The sequence below is a fragment of the Phaenicophaeus curvirostris genome, chromosome 5, assembly GCF_032191515.1.
Source record: "Phaenicophaeus curvirostris isolate KB17595 chromosome 5, BPBGC_Pcur_1.0, whole genome shotgun sequence".
Taxonomy (NCBI): Eukaryota; Metazoa; Chordata; class Aves; order Cuculiformes; family Cuculidae; genus Phaenicophaeus; species Phaenicophaeus curvirostris.
The window spans coordinates 50,911,963-50,936,363 of record NC_091396.1 but is presented as its reverse complement, the minus strand read 5'-3'; the positions used below and the strand labels follow the sequence as shown (position 1 = coordinate 50,936,363).

The window sequence follows — 24,401 nt, the reverse complement described above, 5'->3', positions numbered from 1 at the left end:
ACCATGGAACTTTCTTGGCATACTTAAAAAAAAAAAAATAAAAAGCCAAAACAGATTACAAGAAGTCTAAAGCAAAATACAAGTGCAGTTGGCAGAGGATGTGCACAGAACTGATCTCATGTTTCAGTAAACTTCAGGCATATTCAGTGCCAGAGACAAATACGGTAAGTTAAATGAAACTAGCTTTGGGAAACTCTATGATGCAAAACCACAGCTTGAAGTAGTTGTTGTTCTGCCAGTTAGAGGTCCTGGTACCATGTAAACTAAAAGCTCTAGTGTGGTGAGAGGAAAAGGGGATATGCAAGTATGTATTATCAGAATCTGAACAGCAAAACATGAAAGCCTTTTTGCTAGCTTTTTATTATTTTACACTCCTAGAACTCCTCATCAATAATACAACTTAACTGACTTTAGACCACTAGTCCTGACATTTTTGCCAGTAACCTGCTGCTACATCCTCCTTTCCAGTCTTTTGTGTCATTTCAGTCAGCAGCTTTTCTTTTTCAATCTTCACATTAAAGGCTTTGTAATTAAATGCACTGAATTAAAGAGGTAATCTACTGTCCAGTTCTTAAAATGCAACAGCTTTTGCCCCTCCTACCCCTTCCAGTTTTTGAATTCACGTAATTTGTGATTTTTTGGGAAAGAAGGAGGAAAAATATGTTCTCTACCATGAATAAGGTAACTTTTGCAAGAAGACACGTTGCACTCGCACTGCATTACAAATGTGAATGCTTACAAGTTGTTTCTTTGATATGTGCTTTACTTGCAAAATATCAGAACTATTTTTTTATTGTTTAATAAATATTTGTTTTACTCTGCAATGAACTTTTGAGTCTCAAAAGGAGACTACACTGCAATCACTGTGCATTTGGCTGGAAGACATACAGCAAGTATCGATTGACACCAATGTGTGATACTTCTGGCACAAATGAGGTAAAGAGGCAGCCACAGGCCCCATTACAAGTGGAGCTACTGAGATAGAGAAGCCAGATAATTCCAACATCCTGAAAATTTATCTGTGCAGACAAACTCAACTCATAAGCAGAGCCAAGAACGGTTTCTTCCTACTCCACCATCTCTTTCATTATTGAGTTCTTATTTCAAACAGCAAACGGGTTTTCCCTCTCAAAATACTAGCAACAAGGCTTGAGCATAGCTAAAACAACTCATGCCATTAGTCTCAACCATAAGAGACCAGTAGGTCCTCTGTGTAAATGCTCCATATAGCTCATCACCTATGATGCTGGAACAGCACTGTAGTTCCTCTAACTGAGAGGAAAGATGATTATTCTTCAAAACTTTACAGGCCTACGCAAATCAAAGCTCTATTAGAACTACAGTGTACTTGTTAAGAGCAAGTCCAACAAGCTATTGTCAAATAAGTTTCTTCCATTCTCTGAAAATAAGAATTTGACAAGGTACCTGCAGAAGCACATGGAATGTGGTACTAAAAGCCAATCAACTAAAAGGGGCATTAAAATACATTTTATGTACTGTTAAAGATGATCAACTATTTCAAAAGCAGCAATTGACAGAAATCATTAAGCATTGCAAATCTCTCCTTATCAAGGAGTAATAATGAATACTGGAAGAAAAAACATTAATCCCATCAGAAAGAAAACTAAGCAAATCTCACCACTTGCACAGCAGCTAATCTAAGAAAGCAGTCTACTCATTATGTGCTGTGATCAGAAAAGAGAAATCAATATTAACTTTAGTCATCTTATTCTTTTGAGAAACTGCTTTGAGAAATTACAATTCAGAGCTGTATTACTGGTTACTTAAATACACTGAACTGTCAGAAAAGATAGAAAAGCAGCCATGGGCATTATAAGTATTGTACATCTGGGGCAAAGTTTCTACCTGTTTGGGTGAGACTATAAGAAACCATTTTTCAACTCCATGAATTTCTCCCTACTTGTAAGAAGAAACCATTTCTTCTCCTCTGCTGTAAGCATAAAGTATTTATCTTCTTTCATCTCTGGTAGGATCCCTAATTTATTGCTGGTTTTGTATTATTTTCCAGTAAGATAAAGACAAACTCTTCAAATCCTTCTACGACTCAATCCTTTGCATTAAAGTCTTTAAAATAGCTCATCGTGTATTTAAGTCTACTGAAACAGGATCTACCATTTTCTGTGTCTCTCTGGTTACCACAGATAAGAAGCTGCTGTATGTCATCTGCCCTATGGTAATAGCTCACATGCAGGTTCTCCTCAAGGGCTAGTGTCTTTTATCACTGCCGGGTAAGAATCTGCATCTGGGTAGTCACTACACATCAATTATACAGGGCCACTTGTCATCTCCAACCAATTCAACAGCTGAATTAAAATCAGCCCTTTTGTAGCCAGAATAGGACTCCAATACACCCAATAAGACAGATATGTGGGTGTTTTCTCATTAAACAAGAATAAAAGTATGAATGGTTTCATTATCAGGTAACGTTCTGTGCACTAAATAAGAGACCAACTGAAAAAAAGGTTACGTTTTTCTTTCATTAAGATTCTCATGAGGTCTATGCCTACAGAAACTGAATTACAGCTGCACAAACAACCCCAGCTTTATGATCTCGTTTTTTTTGAATCATGACTGAATAATCTTGAAGTCTTGAAGGTGTTCGTAGTTCTCATCCTTTGCTGAATGTGCTCAGAGGGCACACTTGAAAGGCAGGAGAGACAAAACCTTACACGCTTGCTGTTCCAGTTCCATTCTTTTGGAAAAGTTTCTGGTGAAAGGAATGAGGAGCTACAGTCCTATAAGAGGTTACCAAATCTCTTTTTTTTTTTAATCTGTGCAAAACTTTTCCCATTGTTCTCAAAGCATGCTTAAGTTTTTAAAGATACAGCCTGAGGGAGACATCTGGCATCGAATGTGTTAGACTGTTAGAATTTGGCTGTATTAGTAGCAAGTGAAAATAGAAGTTCTTAACGGAAAACATCAGGCATCTTGACCAAAAGATAGTATTACCACAAGACACAGAACTTTTGCAGGACTGCAGCACTCAAACAAACAAAAAAAAGCCCTCCTAACCCTGTTGTAGCTCAGTTGAAATCCTGTTAATACCAAGGCACAAGTGGGAAAGTAAAATATAATTATAAAAAAAGGAATAATGTTATTCCATTTCAGAAAAGGAAAGCTTTAAAAGAAGTTCACAGAATCCAAAATTTAGTAGTATTGTCCATTAGCAACAGCATCCCACATCAATTTTACAGGTAAATAGCAGGTTTGACTATGTTTTGGAGATAAGACCACCATATACGGAACTAAAGACTTTGATTTTAAAGAGTTTAAGAATATCACGCTTCTGACCATTTCCCCCTATTTTTTTTTTTAATACTCAAACATTAGAGCACTGTTAGTTTAAACATACAGTATAAGAAGGAAATAAAAACGACCACCACCAAACAAGTGAGTTTTACTTACTGAAAATAGGAATGCAACCACAGCTGTTTCTGTGCTGTCTGTATACTATACGGAAGTGAGCCACCAGCTTAAGAAAAGAGGGAATACGTACATTTGTTATTTGAAAGACATTCTAAAAGCAGCACGTATCTTGAGGAATAAGTTATTTGTACTATCCTCATGACTTATTTTCAGAAAATGTTATATAGTGTGGTTGTTTTTCATTCTTAGAGTTTAGCAAGCTCCTGAGCATTATGTGGCAGATCTACACTATAAAAAAGAGCAACAGTATGCAGGCTATAGAATTAAGTCCTTTTAGAAGATAAACGTTTATGGGTAGTTTCTTTAATTATGATGCCACTTGATCTCGACAGATTAGAATCATTGCCCACACAAGCTAGAGGGAATAAAATAAGCAGCTTTCAGAATAAAAATATCAAACAACAAATTACCAAGCAACATTAAAGAACAAGAACTTCTCTGAGGAAATTATATTTGTATTGACTTGGTCTTTTGCTAATGCCTGTTGTGATTTCTTGAAAAGAATGTAACAATCAGCCATGGCAAACCAAGTTGTACTAGTGTCGCGTATTAAAAGCACAATGCAAAACCTACTGCACTCAACTTGTCCTTCTAGGTGTCTAGAAGACGTTATCTAAGGATCTGCTACAAAAGCTTTATTACTTGCAGGCATGCACTAATTGCAGTCCATAGAGCTGTTCATTTGCCCAAATACAAAGTTATGTAATTCACCAAGTTGTTTCACTATGCAGAAGAAGTGTCAGTAAGGATTCACTGTGCAGATTACACCTCTGACTTTTAGGAGTATTCATTTTGCTAAACAGATGCTGTAGTCCACCAGATGTATTTCAAAAGACCCTAACTTACTTGTTGGAACCACAGATACTTATAAACTCACTGGCTGCAGTTTCTCCATATGTCAAAGCACTGCTCATTTCAGAGGAAAGGCAGAGAGTTGAAAGCATTCCTGCTAGTCCTGTGTTCAAATTCCATCAATTGCTGGAAGGGCTCCTCTACTTCATACTACACAGGAACATAGTTATCCATCCAGCTTGGAACTGGAATGCATGTTTATGGATTCAGCAATGCTAAAGAACCACTGAGATGCTGAAGTACGAAGCACCCTCTGGACACCATCTAGTATAACTCTCTGCTCAAAGCAGGGTAGAACAGGGCACACTGCTCAGTGTGTCCTGTCAGGTTTTGACTATCTACAGCACTGGAGACTCCGAGTAACCCGTTAGTAACCTGTTCCAATTAAACATCAGAAAACATTTTTGCTGTCAGGGTACACTAGAATCTCTGGTATGTCAATTCACGTCCTTTGCCTCTTGTTCTTTCACTGGCCATCATGGGAAGAATCTAGCTCTACTTTTCATCCACCTTGATAAGAAAGTTCTGTCCTCCAGGTTGAATAATTATCCATCTCTCTCTGACTCTCCTTGTACAACAGATGCTCCCAATCCCTTATCAGTCTTTGTGGCCTCTTGCTGGACTTGGTTCAGTATGTCCACGTCTGTCTGATACTGGAAAGGCAACAACTGGACACAGAACTTCAGATACAGTCTCAACAGCTCTAAAGAGACGACAGGTCACCTCCCTCAGCCTGCTGAAAACGTGCTTCCTAATGCAGAGCAGGGTGCTGTTAGCCTTCTAGCCACAAGAGTGCATTGGTGGTTCAGCTTAGTAACTAGGTCTTTTCTGCAAAGCTGTTTTCTCCTAGTCAATCCCCAATGCGTACTGATGTCTGGGATTATTCTTGCTCCAGCATGGCACCTTGCACTGCCCTCTGCTGAACTGCACGAGGCTCCCATCAGCCCATTTCTCCCACCTGTACAGTCCCTCTGAATAGCAGCATAATCATCTGCTACATCAACCACTCCTCTCAAGTTCGCATCATTTGCAAAGTCACTGAGAGTGTACTCTGCCCCACTATCCAGGTTGTTAATGAAGATTTCAAATGCATGACCCCAATATCAATGCTTGGCACACACCACCACTAGTGGCTGACCTCCAGCTGGTCTTCAGATCACAACCATCAAGACCTGGCAGTTCAGCCAGTTTCAAATCTGCCCTGCTGCCTACTCATCCAGTCTGTACTTCAACAGCTTGTCTGTAATGACGTTTTAGGAGACAGCATTAGAAGCCTTAAAGTTAAGATAAACAACATCCAGTGCACTCCTTCCATCAAGCCAGTCATCTCACTGTAGAAGGATATCTGGCTAATTAAGCATAATTTCTCCTTTATAAATCCATGCTGACTGCTCCCAATCACCTTCTTGTCCACCTTATATTTGGAAGTGGTTTCCAGGACTCTTCTATCACCTTCGCAGGGTTGACAGGCCTATAGTTCTCAAGATGCTCCTTCTTATCCTTCCTGAATGCAGGAGAGAGTTCCTTTCTTTCAGTCATCAAGAATCACTTCCAATTGCCTTGAACTTTTGAAAGCTAATAAACAACAGCCTCACAACGCCATGAGCCAGCTCCCTTAGTATGCATGGGTATAACCCACATAAAAGCTTTCTTTTTAGAAACAGAAGCTTCACTGCATCGGAACACTACAGTACCACTTCCTCTTCCAGGCTGCCTGAGGCCATGCTTTCTATCCAAGTACCCTGACTTCATAAACACAAACATGGGAAGACTGAATAGTGTAAATGCATTCAGCAATATTAAAACAATGACTAATGAGTAGTGGAATGTCTTATTCTCCATTATATCTAATACGCAGGATGACCCATCAAAGAAAATACCAAGAAAACTCGGCACACTTAAAACCTGAATTTTCTGCCAAAACAGAAGTATGACTGCAGTTAGAAGAGCAGGCAAGAGTCGTTTTTTTCCTACACTGTGATATATGAACAGACTCTAACATAATATACCAATGCCCACAAAGCTTTTCCTATTCACTCATAATTGGAGTAAGAGCTCCAGTAACAGTAATAACAGGATTCTATTGCCACTTATTCAACAAGTTCTCAGCAAGACTACAACTTCAGGTTCATTCAAAATCAACCACTGTAGTTACTTTGCAAAACATTATGATCATGAAAAGCTAACAGGTTATCTGCTTACCAGGATAGCCTTCCAGACTTTCTCTCACATCGTTCACAGTAGGATAAACCTTCATGGAGGGGGCAAAAAAAAGAGAAAAGAGTAACTCTAATAATGCAGATCAGAAACATTAAAAGCTTCATTTTTCAGAATGAATAAAAAACCACTGCAGCTTAAAACTAGTCACATGCCAGTAACAAAGATATTTCTACCTGTGTTGCAGAGCTTATCAAAATCAGCTAGCAAGAACTCAAACAATCCCACTTCAATGGCAGTCAAAGTAAGCTTTTTTAACATTAAGAGATTTTAGACTTACATCTCAAGTATAGAGGGGGAAATAAGCACATCCTAAGGGCATAGTTCGACAACACTGTCCTTTGTTTGACAACGTCCTGCCATATACTTCACAGAATCACCAGGTAGGAAAAGACCCACAGGATCATCGAGTCTAACCATTCCTATCAAACACTAAACCATGCCCCTCAGCACCTCGTCCACCTGTCCTATAAACACCTCCAGGGATGGTGACTCAACCACCTCCCTGGGCAGCCTGTTCCAGTGCCCAATGACCCTTTCTGTGAAAAATTTTTTTCTGATGTCCAGCCTGAGTCTCCCCTGGCGGAGCTTGAGGCCATTCCCTCTTGTTCTGTTCCCTGTCACTTGGGACAAGAGGCCAGCTCCCTCCTCTCTACACCCTCCTTTCAGGTAGTTATAGAGAGCAATGAGGTCTCTCCTCAGCCTCCTCTTCTCCAGGCTAAACAACCCCAGCTCTCTCAGCCATTCCTCATAAGGCCTGTTCTCCAGCCCCTTCACCAGCTTCATTGCTCTTCTCTGGACTCGCTCCAGAGCCTCAACATCCTTCTTGTGGTGAGGGACCCAGAACTGAACACAGGATTCCAGGAGAGGTCTCACCAGTAGAGAGGGAGAATAGCCTCCCTGGACCTGCTGGCCACGCCATTTCTGATACAAGCCAAGATGCCACTGGCCTTCTTGGCCACCTGGGCACACTGCTGGCTCACGTTCAGTCGGCTGTCAGCCAACACCCCCAGGTCCCTCTCCTCCAGGCAGCTTTCTAGACAGACTTCTCCTAGTCTGTAGCTCTGCACAGGGTTGTTGTGCCCCAAGTGCAGGACCCGGCATTTGGCCTTGTTAAACCTCATCCCACTGGTCTCAGCCCAGCAGTCCAGCCTGTTCAGATCCCTTTGCAGAGCCTCCCTACCCTCCAGCAGATCGACACTTCCACCCAGCTTAGTGCCATCTGCAAACTTGTTTCTGTTCCTCCCCTCAGTGGTGCTAACAACCTAACTAAACCCTATTAGAAAATTTGGTTTAGGTGTTAATCACTCAGGATTCAGTTACATCTCAACAGCAGAAACATCTGCATCTACAAAATTAAATGGAAGATAAGCTATAGAACAAGAATGTAATTTTGATTATATATAATCCAGAGTCATGCAGATGGAAATTACAGCACATTTTTATAGCATATCATACAGGAGTAAATGTCACTAAGTGGCTTCCTTAAGATTTCAGGATGAAAACTGCATTAATGTCTTCCAAAAGTTAAAAGCAAACCAATGATTAATTAAAGTTTTAAACAACCAATTAATAAACAAAGGTCACTAGCATCTAAAAGACATACCAAATGAACTGGAACATCACATTTGTGCAGACCTGTCACACTGCTGCCTGTAGCCACCAGGCTCTGCTGGAACTCTGAGAACAGCCATTTGGACTCATCAGCTCCCAATGAACCAATGCTTGAGAACTGTCCAACAAGAGGCCAGGATTCCTGTGCTGGTATTAATGAAGCATGCTCTTTCAAAAGCTGGTGAGAGAAATTAAAACATTGTTAGACTTTAAGAGGCAAATATAACTTTAGTTGGGGGTTGATATCTCTTCTGATATAATAAACCCTCTATCATTCACAACTGACAAGAGAAGAAATTAACATTCATAATATCTATTTAACTTCATAATTAAAAATGTCACAGAATTGTTTAATTTAGAAAAGACCCTTGAGATCATTGAGTCCAACACTGTCAAGCCTACCAATAACCATACCTTGAAGTATTACACCTACACTTCTTTAAAGCACCTTCAAGGATGGCGACTCAACTACTTCCCTGGGCAGCCTGTTCCAGTGCCTGACAACCCTTTCGGTGAACAAATTTTTCCTAATATCCATCCAAAACCTCCCCTGGCACAACTTGAGACTATTTCCTCTCATTCTATTACTTGTTACTTGAAAGAAGAAACCAATACTCACTTCACTACAACCTCCTTTCAGGTAGTGGTAAAGAGTAATAAGGTCTCCCCCCTCAGCCTCCTTTTCTCCAGACTGAACAACTCCAGTTCTCTCAGCTGCTCCTTGTAAGACTTGCACTCCACACCCTTCACCAGCTTTGCTGCCCTTCTCTGGACATGCTCCAGCACCTCAGTACTTTTCTTGCAGTGAGAGTCCCAGAACTGAACACATTATTTGAGGTGCAGTCTCACCAGTGCTGAGCACAGGGGCGCAATCGCCTTCCCAGTCCTGCTGACCGCACAGTTTCTGACACAAACCAGGATGCTATTGGCCACCTTGGCACACTGCTGGCTCGCGTTCAGCCAGAAGATTCACCCTCAAGCAGATCAAGGCTCCTGCACAACTTGGTGTCATTTGCAAACTTACTGAGGGTGCGTGCCCTCATCCAGATCATCGATAAAGATATTGAACAGAACTGGCCCAACACTGAGCCCTAGGTAACACCACTTGTGATTGGCTGCCAACTGGATTTAACTCCGTTCATCACAACTCTTCAGGCCCAGTCATCCAGCCATTTTTTTACATCAAGAATATTACAACCATCCAAGACATAAACAGCTGGTTTAAAAGAATGCCAAGGGAAATTATATCCAAGGCTTTACTAAAGTCTAGGTAGTCAAAATCCACAGCCTTTCCCTCATCTACTAAGCAAGTCACCTGGGCATAGAAGAAGATCAGGTTAGTTAGGCAGGACCTGCCTTTCCTAAAAAACCCATGCTGACTGGGCCTGATCACCTCGTTATCCTGTGAGTGCCTGTAAGTCATCAGGCTCTCCAAATAAACCCACTGTTCCTTCATAAGAAGGACATCAAAGATCTTATTCAAAAGCACCAAAGCCAACCATTAAGTAACAGATAAAAAGAACGCTAGCAGCTCTTCCTAAAACCATGAAACATTAATTTATTGTGACTTCTGAAGCTAAACAACTAAATCTTTTTCTGGTTGGTGTCCACAAAATTCCTCTCATATCCTAAACCACTGCTACAATAGAAGCCAGAATAAAAGAGGAAAGAAGAACAATTGAAGAGAAAATTGAAATAATCCTTTTAGAGTTCTTTAGCTGTGAATGGAATTTAAAGTCACATGAAAGACAGATGGATATAGGCATATACTGAATTCTATGTAGCAGCTACCCTTCCCCCCATTTAGAGAGGGCATCCAAGTAAATAACTTCAGTCAGTGTAGTGTCACCAGGTCTAACTGCATTGTCACTAATAATCTTTTTAATCACTCAAACATCTGCCACAAGACCATCTTTATCCTTTATGGGCTTTTTCTGTTTGTGGTGTTTTTGGTTTTTTTGTCTGGATGGTTTTGAGGGTTTTTTTTTTTTTGTTTTGTCTGCATTTTTTGTTTGGCTTGGTGGAGTTGTTTTGTTTGTGTTTTTTGTTTTTTTTTACACTCAGTGTCTTATTAGGGAAAAATCTCCAAGTAGACAACTTACATCAAAAAGGGCAACCTCTTTGTGAGCAAGGGAAGGTTTAACTTTGTGTTGAAAAGCAATGTGATAAATAGACACTTTGTAAGTCACTGAAGTTTGCCATGGACAACCTTAGAATTCCATGTAAAAATCACAATGGAATTTGAAATAATGCCACTTCAGGAGATGCAGACTGAAATTTCCCCAATTATGAGGCATTTAACAGATGACATGAAATACTTTACCTGACTCTAAATAAACAGTGAAAAAAGGGGCCCTAGGAACTTGAGATATGCAATCCTGTATGAAGGTTTACCAATATGGCTTATCTAAATAATGTGGGAGGGTAAATAATACAGGTATTTTAGAGGTAAAAAAAAAAACCAAAAAATCAACATGTTCCTAATCATTCAGCATATTAAAAAGTTAGGGTAGCAGAACAAAATTAAAACTTGACGGAATTGATGACCTCAGCTACGTGCAAACGGCTTTTTAATTTGATTTTTTTTTTTTTGCCAAGTCATTAGGGAAAAAGAAACTGTAATAGCCCTTAAAATTTAAGTAAATAAAACAAGCCTGTTCCCTATGTTCAGGTAACACATCTCCATCAACACGCCTCCATCAATACATCTTTCATCAATACACTGCCTTTGAAAAAGGCTATATTTAGTTTCCAGTGACACAAGATTGGATCTCGATAGTGTCACACTTGTCAGAAACACCAATAGCAGGTAGGAAGTCATTCAGTGATGATGAGTCCTCAGATATCTGTAAGCACATGACAATTTAGACCACAAGTGGACCATGGTAATAATGGCCAGGATTATCATGTGCAAAGTCAGCACTGTCCTAACTTGCAATGACATTAGCAAAAAAAGGTTACAGTTTTAGTACCTTTCTGAGCCTAAGATGACCCCACTTTTCTTTATCACTACCTTGATATCGTCCAGGGGTAGAACCAAGCAGATATACTCTACAGAAAGGAAAAAAACACACTAAATTATTTGCAGCTCTGGAGTGTTTCGGTTTGTAAAATATTAATGTACTTAAGTAAAACCTATTATCAAGGTTGAACATTGAAGTGCAGCCAGAAATATTTAATCTTTTACACTGAAGATTAGCAACAGAAAAAAAAGTGGATTTTCAGCTGCATAATTTATTATTAGCATCCTATATGACTGTCACAAACCACTAGGCTGTTCTATAACATAGGCAGGACCTGCATTTACTTCTGTATACAAAAATGCAGAATACAGATGATGTTAGCAAGTAACGGCTGATGCACCTTTTATTCCATTCCTTTAAAATGTATGTTTTTAAAACTAGATGTTGGTTAATTCAATATAAACTGTGTAAAGTTAGACTCATGCTTAGACCATGGGTTTATTTTGTAAGCTTACACTCATGCTTAAGTTACATTAAGTGTTTAAGCATGAGTGTAAGCTTACAAAATAAACCCATGGTCTAATAGATTCTAACATAGATGTTTAATTTTTTTAAAAAAAGCAAATTACTATAACACAAGATAACATATACCTTGTCTCTGATAAATCATGTTCTTGAATCAGATCTGTCCATTCCTTGAGCGCAGGAGAATTGTAAGCCATTAAGTAACTTATTAGGTCAGATTTAAAATGAGTTTCAGATTCACCAGCAGAACCAGTTGTTCCCTTAGGTAGCCTTGGATATAAAGGGCTTAGCCATATTCTTAAAAAAACAAACAAACAACAAACAAACAACCCATAGAAACAAGAACATCACACAACAAAACATGGATTTAGTAAGTGATTTAGTAAGTGACACACCTGAAGGTCGTAAACGACTATTAGAAAGATTTATGGTGATATTTCTCTATGAAACAACTCTTTATTTTACAATTACAGGATCACTAAGTCTCAATACCATAAAATTAATACTTTCAAATGAAAACAATCTCACATCTATCTATGCATACGTTCACAGCTTTCATCACTGTTAAACAGGTCAGGCTCAGGCTTACCACCCAGTAGTCCTCTCATCAAGATTTTCTGTATGAACAGAACACTGCAACACACTCTGCTAAGCTACTGGTTTGTCTAATGATATAGAAAAAACACCAATTACAGCATCTGAAAGTCCTGCAGTTTGAAGAGTAGCCCACAATGGTAACTTGCCTCTCCAGAACACTCATCAGAACAAAACAGGGTGGGCAATAGGCAGGGAAGACCTCTAGCATTTCTTTCCACATTACTGCAGTCATGGAAACCAAAGGTTCTGCATTATCAACTTCACAACATGTTGATACTATCCTTTAATTCAGAAGCCTATAAAACAAAGAAGCCAGTGAACCATCATACTGGTGATACTGCATCGTACTGCAGCATGCAAAAGCTACAAAGAGAAACCTTTCTCAAGTTTGACAAGGAGGGTAACTTGTTAAGCACCCCAAATAGATACTTTCATGCCTTCTAGGCTTTCTGAGAAACTAACTGGCAAAAGATATGAAAGCCATCCTTAAGCTTTTAAAAGGTAAAAAATCAGGTTATAATTTTGCCAGTCAAAATCCCTTTACGAGAACTTGCCTCAGGTAAGTGAAAAGCCTCAAAAATTTGTCACATTTAATGGCAACAAAATGGATGTCAAGGTGACAGTAACTGCTGAAAAGTCATTTCCGATTAGTTTGGCACAGAAAGCTTATGCCCTAAGTTATTGTTGAGATCTAACTGAAAAATACTGCCATAAAAATAGCAAAGAAAACAAGAGGTTGAGAGGCCTTGTATTAACATGTCACTTAGTCCTGTTTCTTCATGCTTTAAACAGGACTATGTCACAAGTTGGTAATTAAGTTTAAAAATTACCAAAAAAAACCCCAAACCAACCCAGGCAAAAAACTCCTTCCAAGGGAAGGATACTGGGTAGATACTGGGTCATCAACTGCATCAAGGAACCAATGGTGCCCAGTATTTTAAGGTTACATTCTAGATAGATTCACAGCAGAACATTTGCATGTCCACATTATTCTTGCAGTATTAAGATAATTTTTAAATAATTGCTTCAGATTTGCATAAAGACTAATTTATGGCTAGGTAGTTTTTTCATAAAGAGCATGGAATAATAGGTCACCTGAAATGAGTTTAAGGTAAGAGCCTACTCAGAAAATATATATTTTTCTTTTTTTCAGTAGAAAAAAAGATCAGGCTTAGACAGCTACCGCCATTGCAGGTTTGACTTTTTTTTGAAGGATAGCTCTATCTTAGGATCGTAAGACTTCTAGCACTGTATTATCTGTCCTAGTATCATGTCTCCAGCAGCAGCAGATGCCTACATAAAGTATTAAGGTAAACATACACCTGATAGTTACTTTCACTTACCCCTGAGTTTTCTGGTGCCAGTCATCAGCAATAAGATTAGATGTATGTATTACAACTCTGAGACCTTCTTCATATAACAACAACATCATTTTCCTTTAAAAAGAAAATATAGCACTTCATCTGTTTCAATTACATTCAGAGCAGGAGACAAATTAACAATTCATTAAAATGCTTCACGACAATTATTTTCAAAAGACTTGTTCTGCATGTCACTAACATTTAAACTTTGATTCACTTGCGTGCAAAACTCACACAGCAGTCATTAGTCTATCTCTGCATTCTGTCAGCAGCATCATATGATATATTTCAGAATTCAGCTTAATATCCCATGCAACTTATTTCCCAAAGCAAAAATAAATACTTGTAGAACACTTTCTATATTTGCTATGTTCTTCAGACAAACTTGTTGCTTTGCAGACAGTTAAAACCCAAATATTTAAGGAACACCAAAAGGCCTTTGGTTACAGCCAAATTTATTAAAACCTAGTTCTTTTATCTTAAATTGAGAACTTTTAAAATAAAAGATAATGTGTAGGTAACTGACCATTGGGATGGCAAAAAAAAGCTATTTATCCATCAAAAATTTGAATTTAGGCTACAACACAAAGAATACCAAACACAGTAACTGAGTTCAAAATAAATCTCTATTTTATGTAACAGAAGCGCTCAAATTTTCATATACAAGTTTTCAATATTTCTGTAAAGACAGCATATCCACGTGACCTTGAAAGATGAGACCGTTTCCACAGAAACCAATGCTCAAGAATGAAAACTTAAGGAAAAACACGCTTATTTCCTTTGCTGTGCCATGGCAAGATAATGCTGCCCAAATCATATCAGACTCAACTTTAGACAATGATTTATTCAGCAATTTCTGCTTTTAATGTTAGAGTTCATCAAGCTAACATTCAAGTACCTGCACATTTTCCTGTGCTTACTGCACAGTTTACGCAGTCCACAAGAGTTCCCAACTATAAAATAGTTCTCCACGTGTACGTATGCCTTGATCTAAGCACAAATTGAGTCGATGGTAAAATAAGTATTTTACAGCAAAATAAAGTGCAAGATTAAGGTATATAAAGTGATAACTGAACCGAATCTTTTGCCTGAGAGAGACAAAAGATTAATTTTTAAATGCTGATTTCTTTCCTTGACTTGCATATTCTTCTCCAAACAGGCAATGAATAAGTCTACATGCTTTTTACCAGAAAAGCAGATGTACCTTAAGTGGGCATTTCACATCCTTTTTTTTAACAAAATGTTTTATAAAATGAGTTAAATGAAAGGATTAATTAAAAAATACTGCAGTGCCCTGAAAACAAAGGTCTTCGCAATAAGCCATAAATTTAAACCTATTCTTATCTCTAGCTTGCAATCTACAAGTTCCTTTTGTGACATTTCCATAATATCAAACTTTTTCTTTTAAAAGACCCCAAAGTTTAGTAATTATTTCCAGACCATTCATGTTAACTGCAAAAACAAAGCAGTAAATCAGTGCTGTATCTGACCTGCCAATGGCTGACCAAACCTGCATTACAGTTTTCACACTAAGTCATAAGCCAGGACCTGCAGGTCACTAACTTCAATTGTTTAACTTGCACATCTATCTAACAGCAGATTTGTTTCCTTAAATGAGAACAATCCTATCATTTATAAATACAGAATAGTTACAGAAATTTCTCTTCAAGACTCAGCAACTTCTGTGAAACCTAGTCTTACGGCTTTAAAATAACCTGCAGATAAATGAAACAGATACACACTGAATATGAAAGACACTACTTTTAAATTTCATCAACATACAGCAGGCCTTCAAAATTATCATGTTTTAAAACAGTAGTGACCTGTCTTCCTATTCCATAAATACTTAAAGAAACTAGACACTAGTTACTAGTACAATTACAGTAACTGCATGTATGAACTCTGTAGTCATCTCTAAAACTGAACTTTCTGCTTCATAGCTATTACTTACGTATGGTGAGTTCCAAATGCAATATCCAGTTTAGCCTATAAAATTAAAAAATTGATCAGTTAAAAACTCCTATTGTGCACTCCTTTATACAAGAACATTAAAGGAGGAGAGGTGTTTCTTCATTTGTTTCATTTCACTGCTCTCTAGTGGACAGATCACAAAAGACATTATTTTTTCCCTCAGTACCTTTGAATGTACTCTGATTTCTAAAAGTTAAGACTTTAGATGGCAACACAACCCTTTGCTGGAACTGCTCCAGCAGAATTTCTGGTCTCTTACCAGCAATATTTACAGAAACAGTTAGCCTTGCTGAAAAAGGATCTGAGGGTTCTGCTGGACATCCATGTGAACAGGAGCCAGCAATGTACCCTTGCAGCAAAGGTGACTGACAGAGCCCTGGGCTGCACGGAGTGTTGCCAGCAGGCTGAGGGAGGTGATCCTCTTATTCAGCATTGGTGAGGCTACACCTACAGTACTGGGTCCATTTCTGGAGGTCCCCATATAGCAGATACAGACACACTAAAGACAATCTAACAAAGGGCCACTAAGATGATTAGGGGACTGGAGTATCTCTACTGTCAGGCTGAGAGCTGGGACTCTTCAGAGAGAAGGCTCAGAGGAGACCTGATCGCTGTGAACAAATACCTGAAGAGCGGGTGCAAAGCAGAGGTAGCCAGGCTCTTTTCAGCAGTGAAAAGCCCAGTGACAGCACCAGAGGCAACGGGCACAAACTGAAACATAGCTTCCCTCTGAACATCAGGAAACACTTTGTTTACTGTGAGGATGACTGAGCACTAGCATCTATTGCCCAGAGAGGTTATGGAGCCTCCATCCTTCAGTTACTCAAAACCTATCTGGACATTATCCTGAACAACAGGTTTTGAGTCTGAAGAAGGAGGGTTGGACCAGATGATCTCCAGAGGTCCCTTCCAGTGTTAATCACTCTGTGATTCTGAAGCATACAATGACTGTTAGAGCAGAAGCTGCCTAGCAGATGCCAGACCAGACAGAAATGCTTTTTTATCGGTGTTCTGCTCTTAAGGAGTATTTACAGCATAATTTCTAGGAAGAGAATGAAACATGAGTTACAGATGTTAAGAAAATACTTTTAGGCAGCAATGGCTCATACGTTGTGCCTAGTTAATATGGGTGTGGATGAGAAAATTAAAATACTTACATTTCATTTTGGAGTACTAATATAATGGAAGGCACATAGATTACCAGAAGAATCTGAAGCAGTATACCCAAATAGGAACATCAACATAAACGTCTTTTTCACCTGCTACTTACTATTAACTAAACTGACAAGTTTATCATATGGGACATATTACATTCAAATTCTTGTTCTGTGTGAAAAGGAAACATTATATGCAAAACCATGAATTTCCTGGTAGCATACTTGAAATTTTATCTAAAATTGTCGCTACTCCACAACTTAGTGTAAAAACTTGATTAGTATAGCACACAGCAGCCCAGAAATCCTGTCATTGAGAACTCACTATGGCATCAATACAGCAGTCCCTAGGAAGATTAGGCTTAACAGACTACCTGAGAAGGAAGAAAATTCGAACGTCATGCTCCTCCTAATAAAGAGTAAGATATCCCCACGATCAATACCATATTCTACCCAGGAAATCTCGAAACACTGATAAGTTGCCATAAGCAGATCCCCCCCGCCTCAAGGCTGAAGCCAATAACTTTGACTTATGGACAGGAAAAAAATGAGCATAACATCAGAAAGAAAATGGCATGTGCCAGGAATTGTGCTCATGGCAATTTAACAGCAATACAGAGACTATATGTAACTGCATTTCCTTGTTTGAAGCATTTTTGGACACAATTCTTTGATGCAACTTAAGATTACAGTGAAATTAGGACTAAGTTCTGCACTTTACACAGAAAGTGCTGTGCTTCCTTTTCAGCCATTACAAGAATTTGAGGGCAACATGCTGTCAGAAGTCTACAGCAATCTTGTGAGCCATGTGGCATTTCTGTGGGCAGCTGTTCTGTGCAAATCTTTTGTGGGTGACAGTCTGCCATAACTGCAGGAGACCTGCAGCATAGTTACCACGTTCCTGCGGTCCTGGTAAGTATATTCTTGAAAGCATAACAATAAATTCCTGACTTCCCATAAGGTGTGTTTCTCTTCAACCATAACAAGCTATTTGAGTGCAACAGAAGGTATAATTCTGGATGATACAAATATTAATTACCTGACAAAAGCTGATGTTCTCATAAGGGCGTGCTTGTGCAAGCAGTTCAGCTTTGGATTCTCTCTTTTCACCATGAACTATCAACAACGGCTTCTTCCTTAAATAAAAGGGGATTACTATTAAAACAAAGTGAATTCATAAACAGACTAAACTACTCCATGTAGCTAAGACTTCTGGCCCTTAAACCTGATAGCCCAGCAAGAAAACGGCACTATAAGCCTTATTAACTAACTCCAAAAACCCCCACTAACTACAAGAGATCCTCTAAGAGAAAGACACTACAAAACTTTAGTGGAAAATAGGAAGTGTGGAGCAAATCAGATGCCAAAATAGAAAGTCATAACACAAGATCTTATAAGCAATTCTTGTCTGTATATCTGGAAACAGACATATAAAAGCGTCAAACCTATTGATATAAGACAGTGTGTACCTAAAACAATATAATCATTCAAAGTTGGCAAGAGTGAGAGGGAAAAGGAGAGGGCTAAGTCCACCTAGGCAGTAGTTTCACGTTCACTTATCTAATACTCCTAATATTCTACTGCATTTCCAGTAAAATGCAAAAAAAAAAAAAAAAGGACAGAAAACTGTACATCATATGCTTACTTAATCTGTGATAAGTTGCAACTATAAGAATGGAATTTAAAAGCAAGTTAAGAACTACTTTCATGACAATATCCAGCAATGCCCACTATATAATAATCATGATATATCATCCTGACAATTTTCTCAGTTTTCTTGTGCCCCTCCTGCATTCCCTTCTTCCTCTTGCTTTACCTTGTTCTTGGCTCAGTACACTGTACGGCAAAAACCTTCTTGTTTCATCATTACAGGTCATCTATGACATTGTCATCGTGGCCCACAATGGGACCTCCTAAACATTAATTCAATCATAAGTGATCCAAAATGAACTCTGATAACAGTCTTGAAAAGGGGAAAGAAATCAATAGAGAACAACTAGAATATGTACACAAGGAAAACCAGGAGTCCACCCATACACAACTGGTAATAATTTGCAACTACAAACAAGTGTTTATCACCGAGTTATAGCTGCAACTTGCATGAACAGAACAATTTGGAAACTCTTCATCTGTCTAAAAGAAACATACCTGAATTCCTGTGGATACTGTCTTACAAGCCATCCCACATCTATACAGTAGTTAAACTTGTACATAAGAAAAAGAAAACAGACTCATTAAAAAGAAAAAGTAGAGTTGTGAGAACAACGAACTACAAAAAAGCTCTCTAAATAAAGTCATTGCTCATTAATACTTACACAACAGACATTTTTAAAAATAGGTGTATTTTTTAATTTCAACTGCTTTCTTTCATGTCTCCTAGTAATTCAGGAATTAATTTAAACATTTATTAGTGTTCATTAAATTTAACATGCAGGAAAGAAAAAGAGTAGCATACATACAGTGTAAAAGCTTTCGTTCAAGAACCATCTCTTTCCTATGTGCTTATACCATGAATGGTAGCAAAAGCTTCTATGCAATAACAAAACTATCATTCCTAGACTGAAAGGCTTTTTTCTTAAGGAAAAAAAAAAAAATTGCATGCACATGAACATGCATTTTTCAGTTACACATTCCTCAAAAGCAGGAGAAAGAAAGCAGTCTTACAATTGCCTGAATTCTAAGCAGAACATGAGATGACTTCTGCATTTCAATAAATTGATGTACAGTTGAAAACATCTAGAGTTTCCTCTGCATTTTAACAGTTTCCTGCTAGTATCAGCTACATGGCACAAATGACGATTATCAGGGTTAAGGTTAATAAAGTGAAATAAGCAAGTGAAATCAATTTGGCAAACAGGAAACTCACCTGAGCAGAAGATACAAGAGTCCCAAAAAGAGGAGACAAAATATCTATTAAAAACATTAAAGCATAATTAAGTAAAAAAAGGTTCAAATAAACATGTCACATCTTGAACAGTGTGATAGCTACCACAATACAAATGCCAGATTGTACACAGACCTGGTTTAACTCAGACATTCACAATTAAGTTCACTGTTTTCAATATTCAAGTCATCGATTCTCTTGAATCCTTATGCGTTTGCCTTTACAAAAAGCATTAATCCTCTCAGAACAAAGCAAATTTAAAAAACATATTAGGAGAAAGACCTCCGATACAGAGGGTTTGATGGAAAAAATAAGGGCATAGTTAATGCCTAAAGTCTTATCTGTTGAAGACTGATTGTAGGATATATGTATCTTCAGTTTACTCATGGTAACACAGAAAACTAATTCAACTGAGGATTTATAGCCTCAATAACTGAAGCACAGTAGCAACTTGAAAAGATATCCTACAAATACTTCCTAGGACCGACAAAATACTTCATGCCCTATCTCTACAGAAATCTGGTTTTGCAGGTTAAACAATCCTCAGCCCCTCCACCAGCTCAATTAATCACCTAGCAGCACAACTACTCTTGAGAGGAGAGACCAAAAGCCACAATAAAGTCACAAAGCAGATAAAGACATAAAGCAGTAAAGCAGGCAAGGTCTCTCACACCAGACTGCCACAAATAATCAGTGCTTGTAAAGAGCAGGTGAGGTTGAGGAAAAGTTACAGCCTAATCATATAGGTCTTCAGTCACTTGTTCTCTTCAAAAAAACTACCTTATTTTATTGTATTTCTGTGCAAAAACCTCCTTTTAATGCCTGTTTACAACTCTGTCTTGTAATGTGAAATTTAATTTCTGAATGAGGTTTACAGGTACACAGAGCTGTGCCAATTTACATCAAAGTATGAAACAATTACACAGCATTCCTGAGGCATCAGTATTGTGCAAAGACTTCACTCCATTTTGACTTACACTTACACCTAATTGAATTGAATTGTGCTCATTAATCAAAGCCACAGAACTTCAGAAGTACAGTCTTGTGCTGCGTCAAGTAACAGAGAATCACTAGGACCAAACCACTCAACAGCTAGCTGAAGAGCATGGTTAGGCACCTAAGAAAAGTTTCCCCTTGAGAGCCATTGAGGTAAGTGGTTTTCCCTAGATTAACTCACACAGGAAACAGCAACAAGAAGCACCACACGATTCGCCAAGGCTAAATGAACATTAGATTTGTGCAGGATAGCTCAGAAGTTATAACAGAATCAGTATCAGCAAACTGAAGATTTATACACTATATTTCTAAAAGAAAAATGCAAAGATAATAGCACCAGTTCCTAGAACTTGTATATTAAGAATACAAATTCTTGGCTAAGCCAAGGAATATAACCATTTAAAAATACCCACAAACTAAAAATAAGCGTTGTCTTGCAAACAGGTGTCCTAAAACCCCACTTCTGTAGAAGCCACTTGTTCACCTTTTATGTGCAGGGCTCCAGAATTATAGCTCTGTTCAATTCCTCTGACTTTAGTGAGAAAAAACCTGAAAGGGTTTCCTCCATTCAAGAAATCCCAGGTATCTTGAGCTTCACTGGGTGTTTCATCATACTCTTCTGCTTTCTGATTCTCTGAGAGTTCATCATCTTTGCAGAGATTCAGAGGATGTTCTTCAGATACATCATACTTTTCTTCTTTCAGTGCTTCTTTGTGAGCATGCTTTTCCTGATCTTCAGGCTCTTCATCACTACTAGAAAGACACCAGCCTAAGCCTTCTTGGGTAGGTCTCTGTTTTTCTGCTGGAGGTTTTTCTGTAGAAACTTTCTGATCACTGAACTTCAGGGGAGATGCTTTTCTCTTGTGAGCAGCTTTCCTGGCTTCCGAGCATGGATATTGTGGCCCACTTGCTCTGCCGTGTGCAGCATCCAATAGTGAAGATGTAGATGGTTTTTCACTGTCAGAATTCTCCTCAGTACTTTCATCGCTGCTAGATACCGTCCATCTTCCATGTGCACCTTCCTGAAGCATGTTTCTAGGGAATAAAAAGCAAAACACAAAAATATGGCGTGTTTAAGCTAAACTCGGGTCCATTTTCCCCCCTATTTCCCATCTACTTATTACTTTCCCATCTACTTATTACTAAGGAGCTTTGCATTTTGTATTTGGCAGAATCTCCATGCAACTTTCCTGGAGAGGTTCAAGGCCAGGTTGGATGATGCTTTGAGCAACCTGATCCAGTGGGAGGTGTCCCTGCCCATGGCAGGGGTGTTGGAACTGGATGACCTTTAAAGGTCTCTTCGAATCCAACCCATTCTATGAACTTCTGACTCAGAAGCACACAAAGTTTACTTGTTTCTGAGCCCAGGAAACAAAGAAACACATGAATTGGAAGCTACTACCAAGTGGGAAGCAGCTCAGGTGGAAATCTCCACACAGAAATTGGCTGGGCTAGTCGTACATGCAGAAAAGCATTTCAGAACTGATGCTGTGAAAAACCAAACTCAATAATCAATGCCAACTTGATTATTATGCACGTATTCTATATTATGCAGTGCTGGTCACAGAGTATATAATTCCACCTGTTGTGTGCCACTACCGACGCTGGTTGCATGACTTTTATACTGGTTAAACATACGTTATCACATAGATTCTGAGAAACACATTACATATTCATTACTCTTCCAAGCCTCCCAATGAACTCAGGTCGCTGTTTTTTGTTTTTTGTTTCTGCTGCAGAACTGTTTATCTCTGGCTGATGCTTCAAGGCCACCAAAGGCAGAGGGTGGCCTTGAAGCATCAGCCAGAGATAAATTTAAGATACACAATACTTGATTGGTAGCCTGTTACAACTAGTAACCTCACCAACCTCAACTGTTACAATTACCCCAAGGTGTCCAAGATCTACTGCTTAAGCCGATTTGTTCTGTGAGAAACACTCATTCACAGGTAAAACATTCAAAAGGACAAAGTCTTTGAAGCAAAGGCAATAATATTTTTATTTTACAATCCAGCACCGAAATGGATGCCCTTCTGAAAAGTCATTCCGTCTTATAAAAGCAGTTGGTAGATATACTAGTTTTAGACAAAGAATCGTATAAGTCCCCAAAGAATGCTTATTTTTTCTAGGTTACCCAACCATGCTCCCTTCAGGCTATCTCTTGACCTAAGACAACCACATCTTACAAGAAAACTAAGCATAATCAATAAATTCTCGCATCTGTAGGACAGTGTTTACTCTTTCAGGTTATTTATCCATGACTGGAGACTATCTGCATGTTACCTCTTGGTACAAGACACATTTATATGACAAGATAATTAAAGATACAAACCAGCTGCGGCAAAACCGACCGGTTAATTCTCACAATTCCCTTAACGCAGCAGCTTGTTCCTTCCTTCAGGACTGAAAAGAGCGGCGTACAACTGTTCCTCACGCCGAGGGAAGGGCAGGGAAGGGCCGCTCACTCCACCTGCCCCTGCGGGACCGCGGCCTCCAGCACCCGCCAGGGCCGCGCGGGAGGGGGCGTGGCCTAGTGGCCGCGCGGGAGGGGCGGGGCCTGCGGGGGCGGGGGCGTGGCCTGCGTGGCCGCGCGGTAGGGGGCGTGGCCTGCGGGCGCCGCTGCCGTTCGAAGGTGGCGCGCGCCGGGGGGCGCCGTGGGCGCTTCCCTCCTCCCCGCCCTCGCGCCGCCGCCGCCGCCCCACCAGGGCCCTCACGATCCCCGCTGCAGAGGAACTGGGGGGACGGACGGACGGACAGACGACAGCGGCTTACCTACAGGCCCCGCCGGTGCGCCTGCAGCCCGAGAGAAGGAGGCCGAGCCCGTCTTCCCGGCCCCGCCCCGCCCCTCAGCCAATGGCCGCCCGAGGGGCTCGTCTGGGCTCCCGAGGGAGCGGCGATTGGCCCGCTACGGCCCCTCTCTCAAAGCCGCTAAAGCGGGTAACAGCCACTTATCAGCGACCCGAATTAATCTAAGCAGGAGCTTTATTTGACCTTAATGTTTAACTTTTAGGGCAGGTGCGCTATCCTTCGTTCAGCGCGGCGTTAATTACTGTGTCTGAAGTGCCCCGCTGATGAGATAACCGCTTGTCGGCTTGGAGAAGGGAGCGGGAAGAAAACGTGTGAAATTAATCAAAATAGGAGCCGCCCTGCCCGCCCGAGCGAGCTGTCGGGGGGCTGGTCGCTGTGATTCCTCTCAGACGTGGGGCGGCAGTGAGAGCGTGATGGGGGGACTGGGCTGGGGGAGAATCGGCGAGCTGTGCCCAGGAAAACATCGACTGAATTTCAACTTGTTTGTGTCATCTTATCAGTACTTGCCTGCAGAGCAGGTGTAACGCTGCTTCTTGCGGCACAGGTTACCAGGAGAAGTCGTGGATGCCCCATCCCTGCAGGCGAAGAGCCTCTGAACAACCTGATCCGGTGGAAGGGAGCTTGCACCCTTAGCAAGTTTGCGGACAACACTAAGCTGGGTGGAAATGTCGATCTGCGGGACGGTAGGGAGGCTCTGCAAAGGGATCTGAACAGGCTGGACCACTGGGCAGAGTCCAATGGCATGAGGTTTAACAAGGCCAAGTGCTGGGTCCTGCACTTGGTGCAGTGCTACAGACTAGGAGAAGTCTGGCTAGAAAGCTGCCTGGAGGAGAGGGACCTGGGGGTGTTGGTTGACAGCCGACTGAACATGAGCCAGCAGTGTGCCCAGGTGGCCAAGAAGGCCAATGGCATCTTGGCTTGTATCAGAACTGGCGTGACCAGCAGGTCCAGGGAGGTTATTCTCCCTCTGTACTCAGCACTGGTGAGACCGCTCCTCGAATCCTGTGTTGAG

General features: G+C 40.0%; 1 protein-coding gene across 2 annotated transcripts in view; it reads right to left on the bottom strand.

The window, feature by feature from the left end:
• The window catches only part of TDP1 (tyrosyl-DNA phosphodiesterase 1), a 46,828-nt gene extending 23,454 nt beyond the window's left edge, over nt 1-23,374 (bottom strand). The window contains exons 1-12 of one of the 2 annotated variants that reach the window (XM_069858722.1): nt 23,354-23,374; nt 21,066-21,616; nt 19,568-19,611; nt 18,850-18,905; nt 17,741-17,837; nt 15,528-15,562; nt 13,559-13,651; nt 11,745-11,915; nt 11,103-11,181; nt 8,123-8,308; nt 6,502-6,550; nt 3,427-3,493 (exon numbers count right to left, since the gene is read on the bottom strand). In XM_069858722.1, coding sequence (XP_069714823.1) covers nt 3,427-3,493; nt 6,502-6,550; nt 8,123-8,308; nt 11,103-11,181; nt 11,745-11,915; nt 13,559-13,651; nt 15,528-15,562; nt 17,741-17,837; nt 18,850-18,905; nt 19,568-19,611; nt 21,066-21,612 — 1,424 coding nt within the window. In that variant the 5' untranslated portion in view covers nt 21,613-21,616; nt 23,354-23,374. Of the gene's footprint in view, nt 1-3,426; nt 3,494-6,501; nt 6,551-8,122; nt 8,309-11,102; nt 11,182-11,744; nt 11,916-13,558; nt 13,652-15,527; nt 15,563-17,740; nt 17,838-18,849; nt 18,906-19,567; nt 19,612-21,065; nt 21,617-22,913; nt 23,018-23,353 lie in introns of those variants that run through there. The other variant, XM_069858721.1, reaches the window with a different exon arrangement.
• Nucleotides 23,375-24,401: the final 1,027 nt, after the last annotated feature.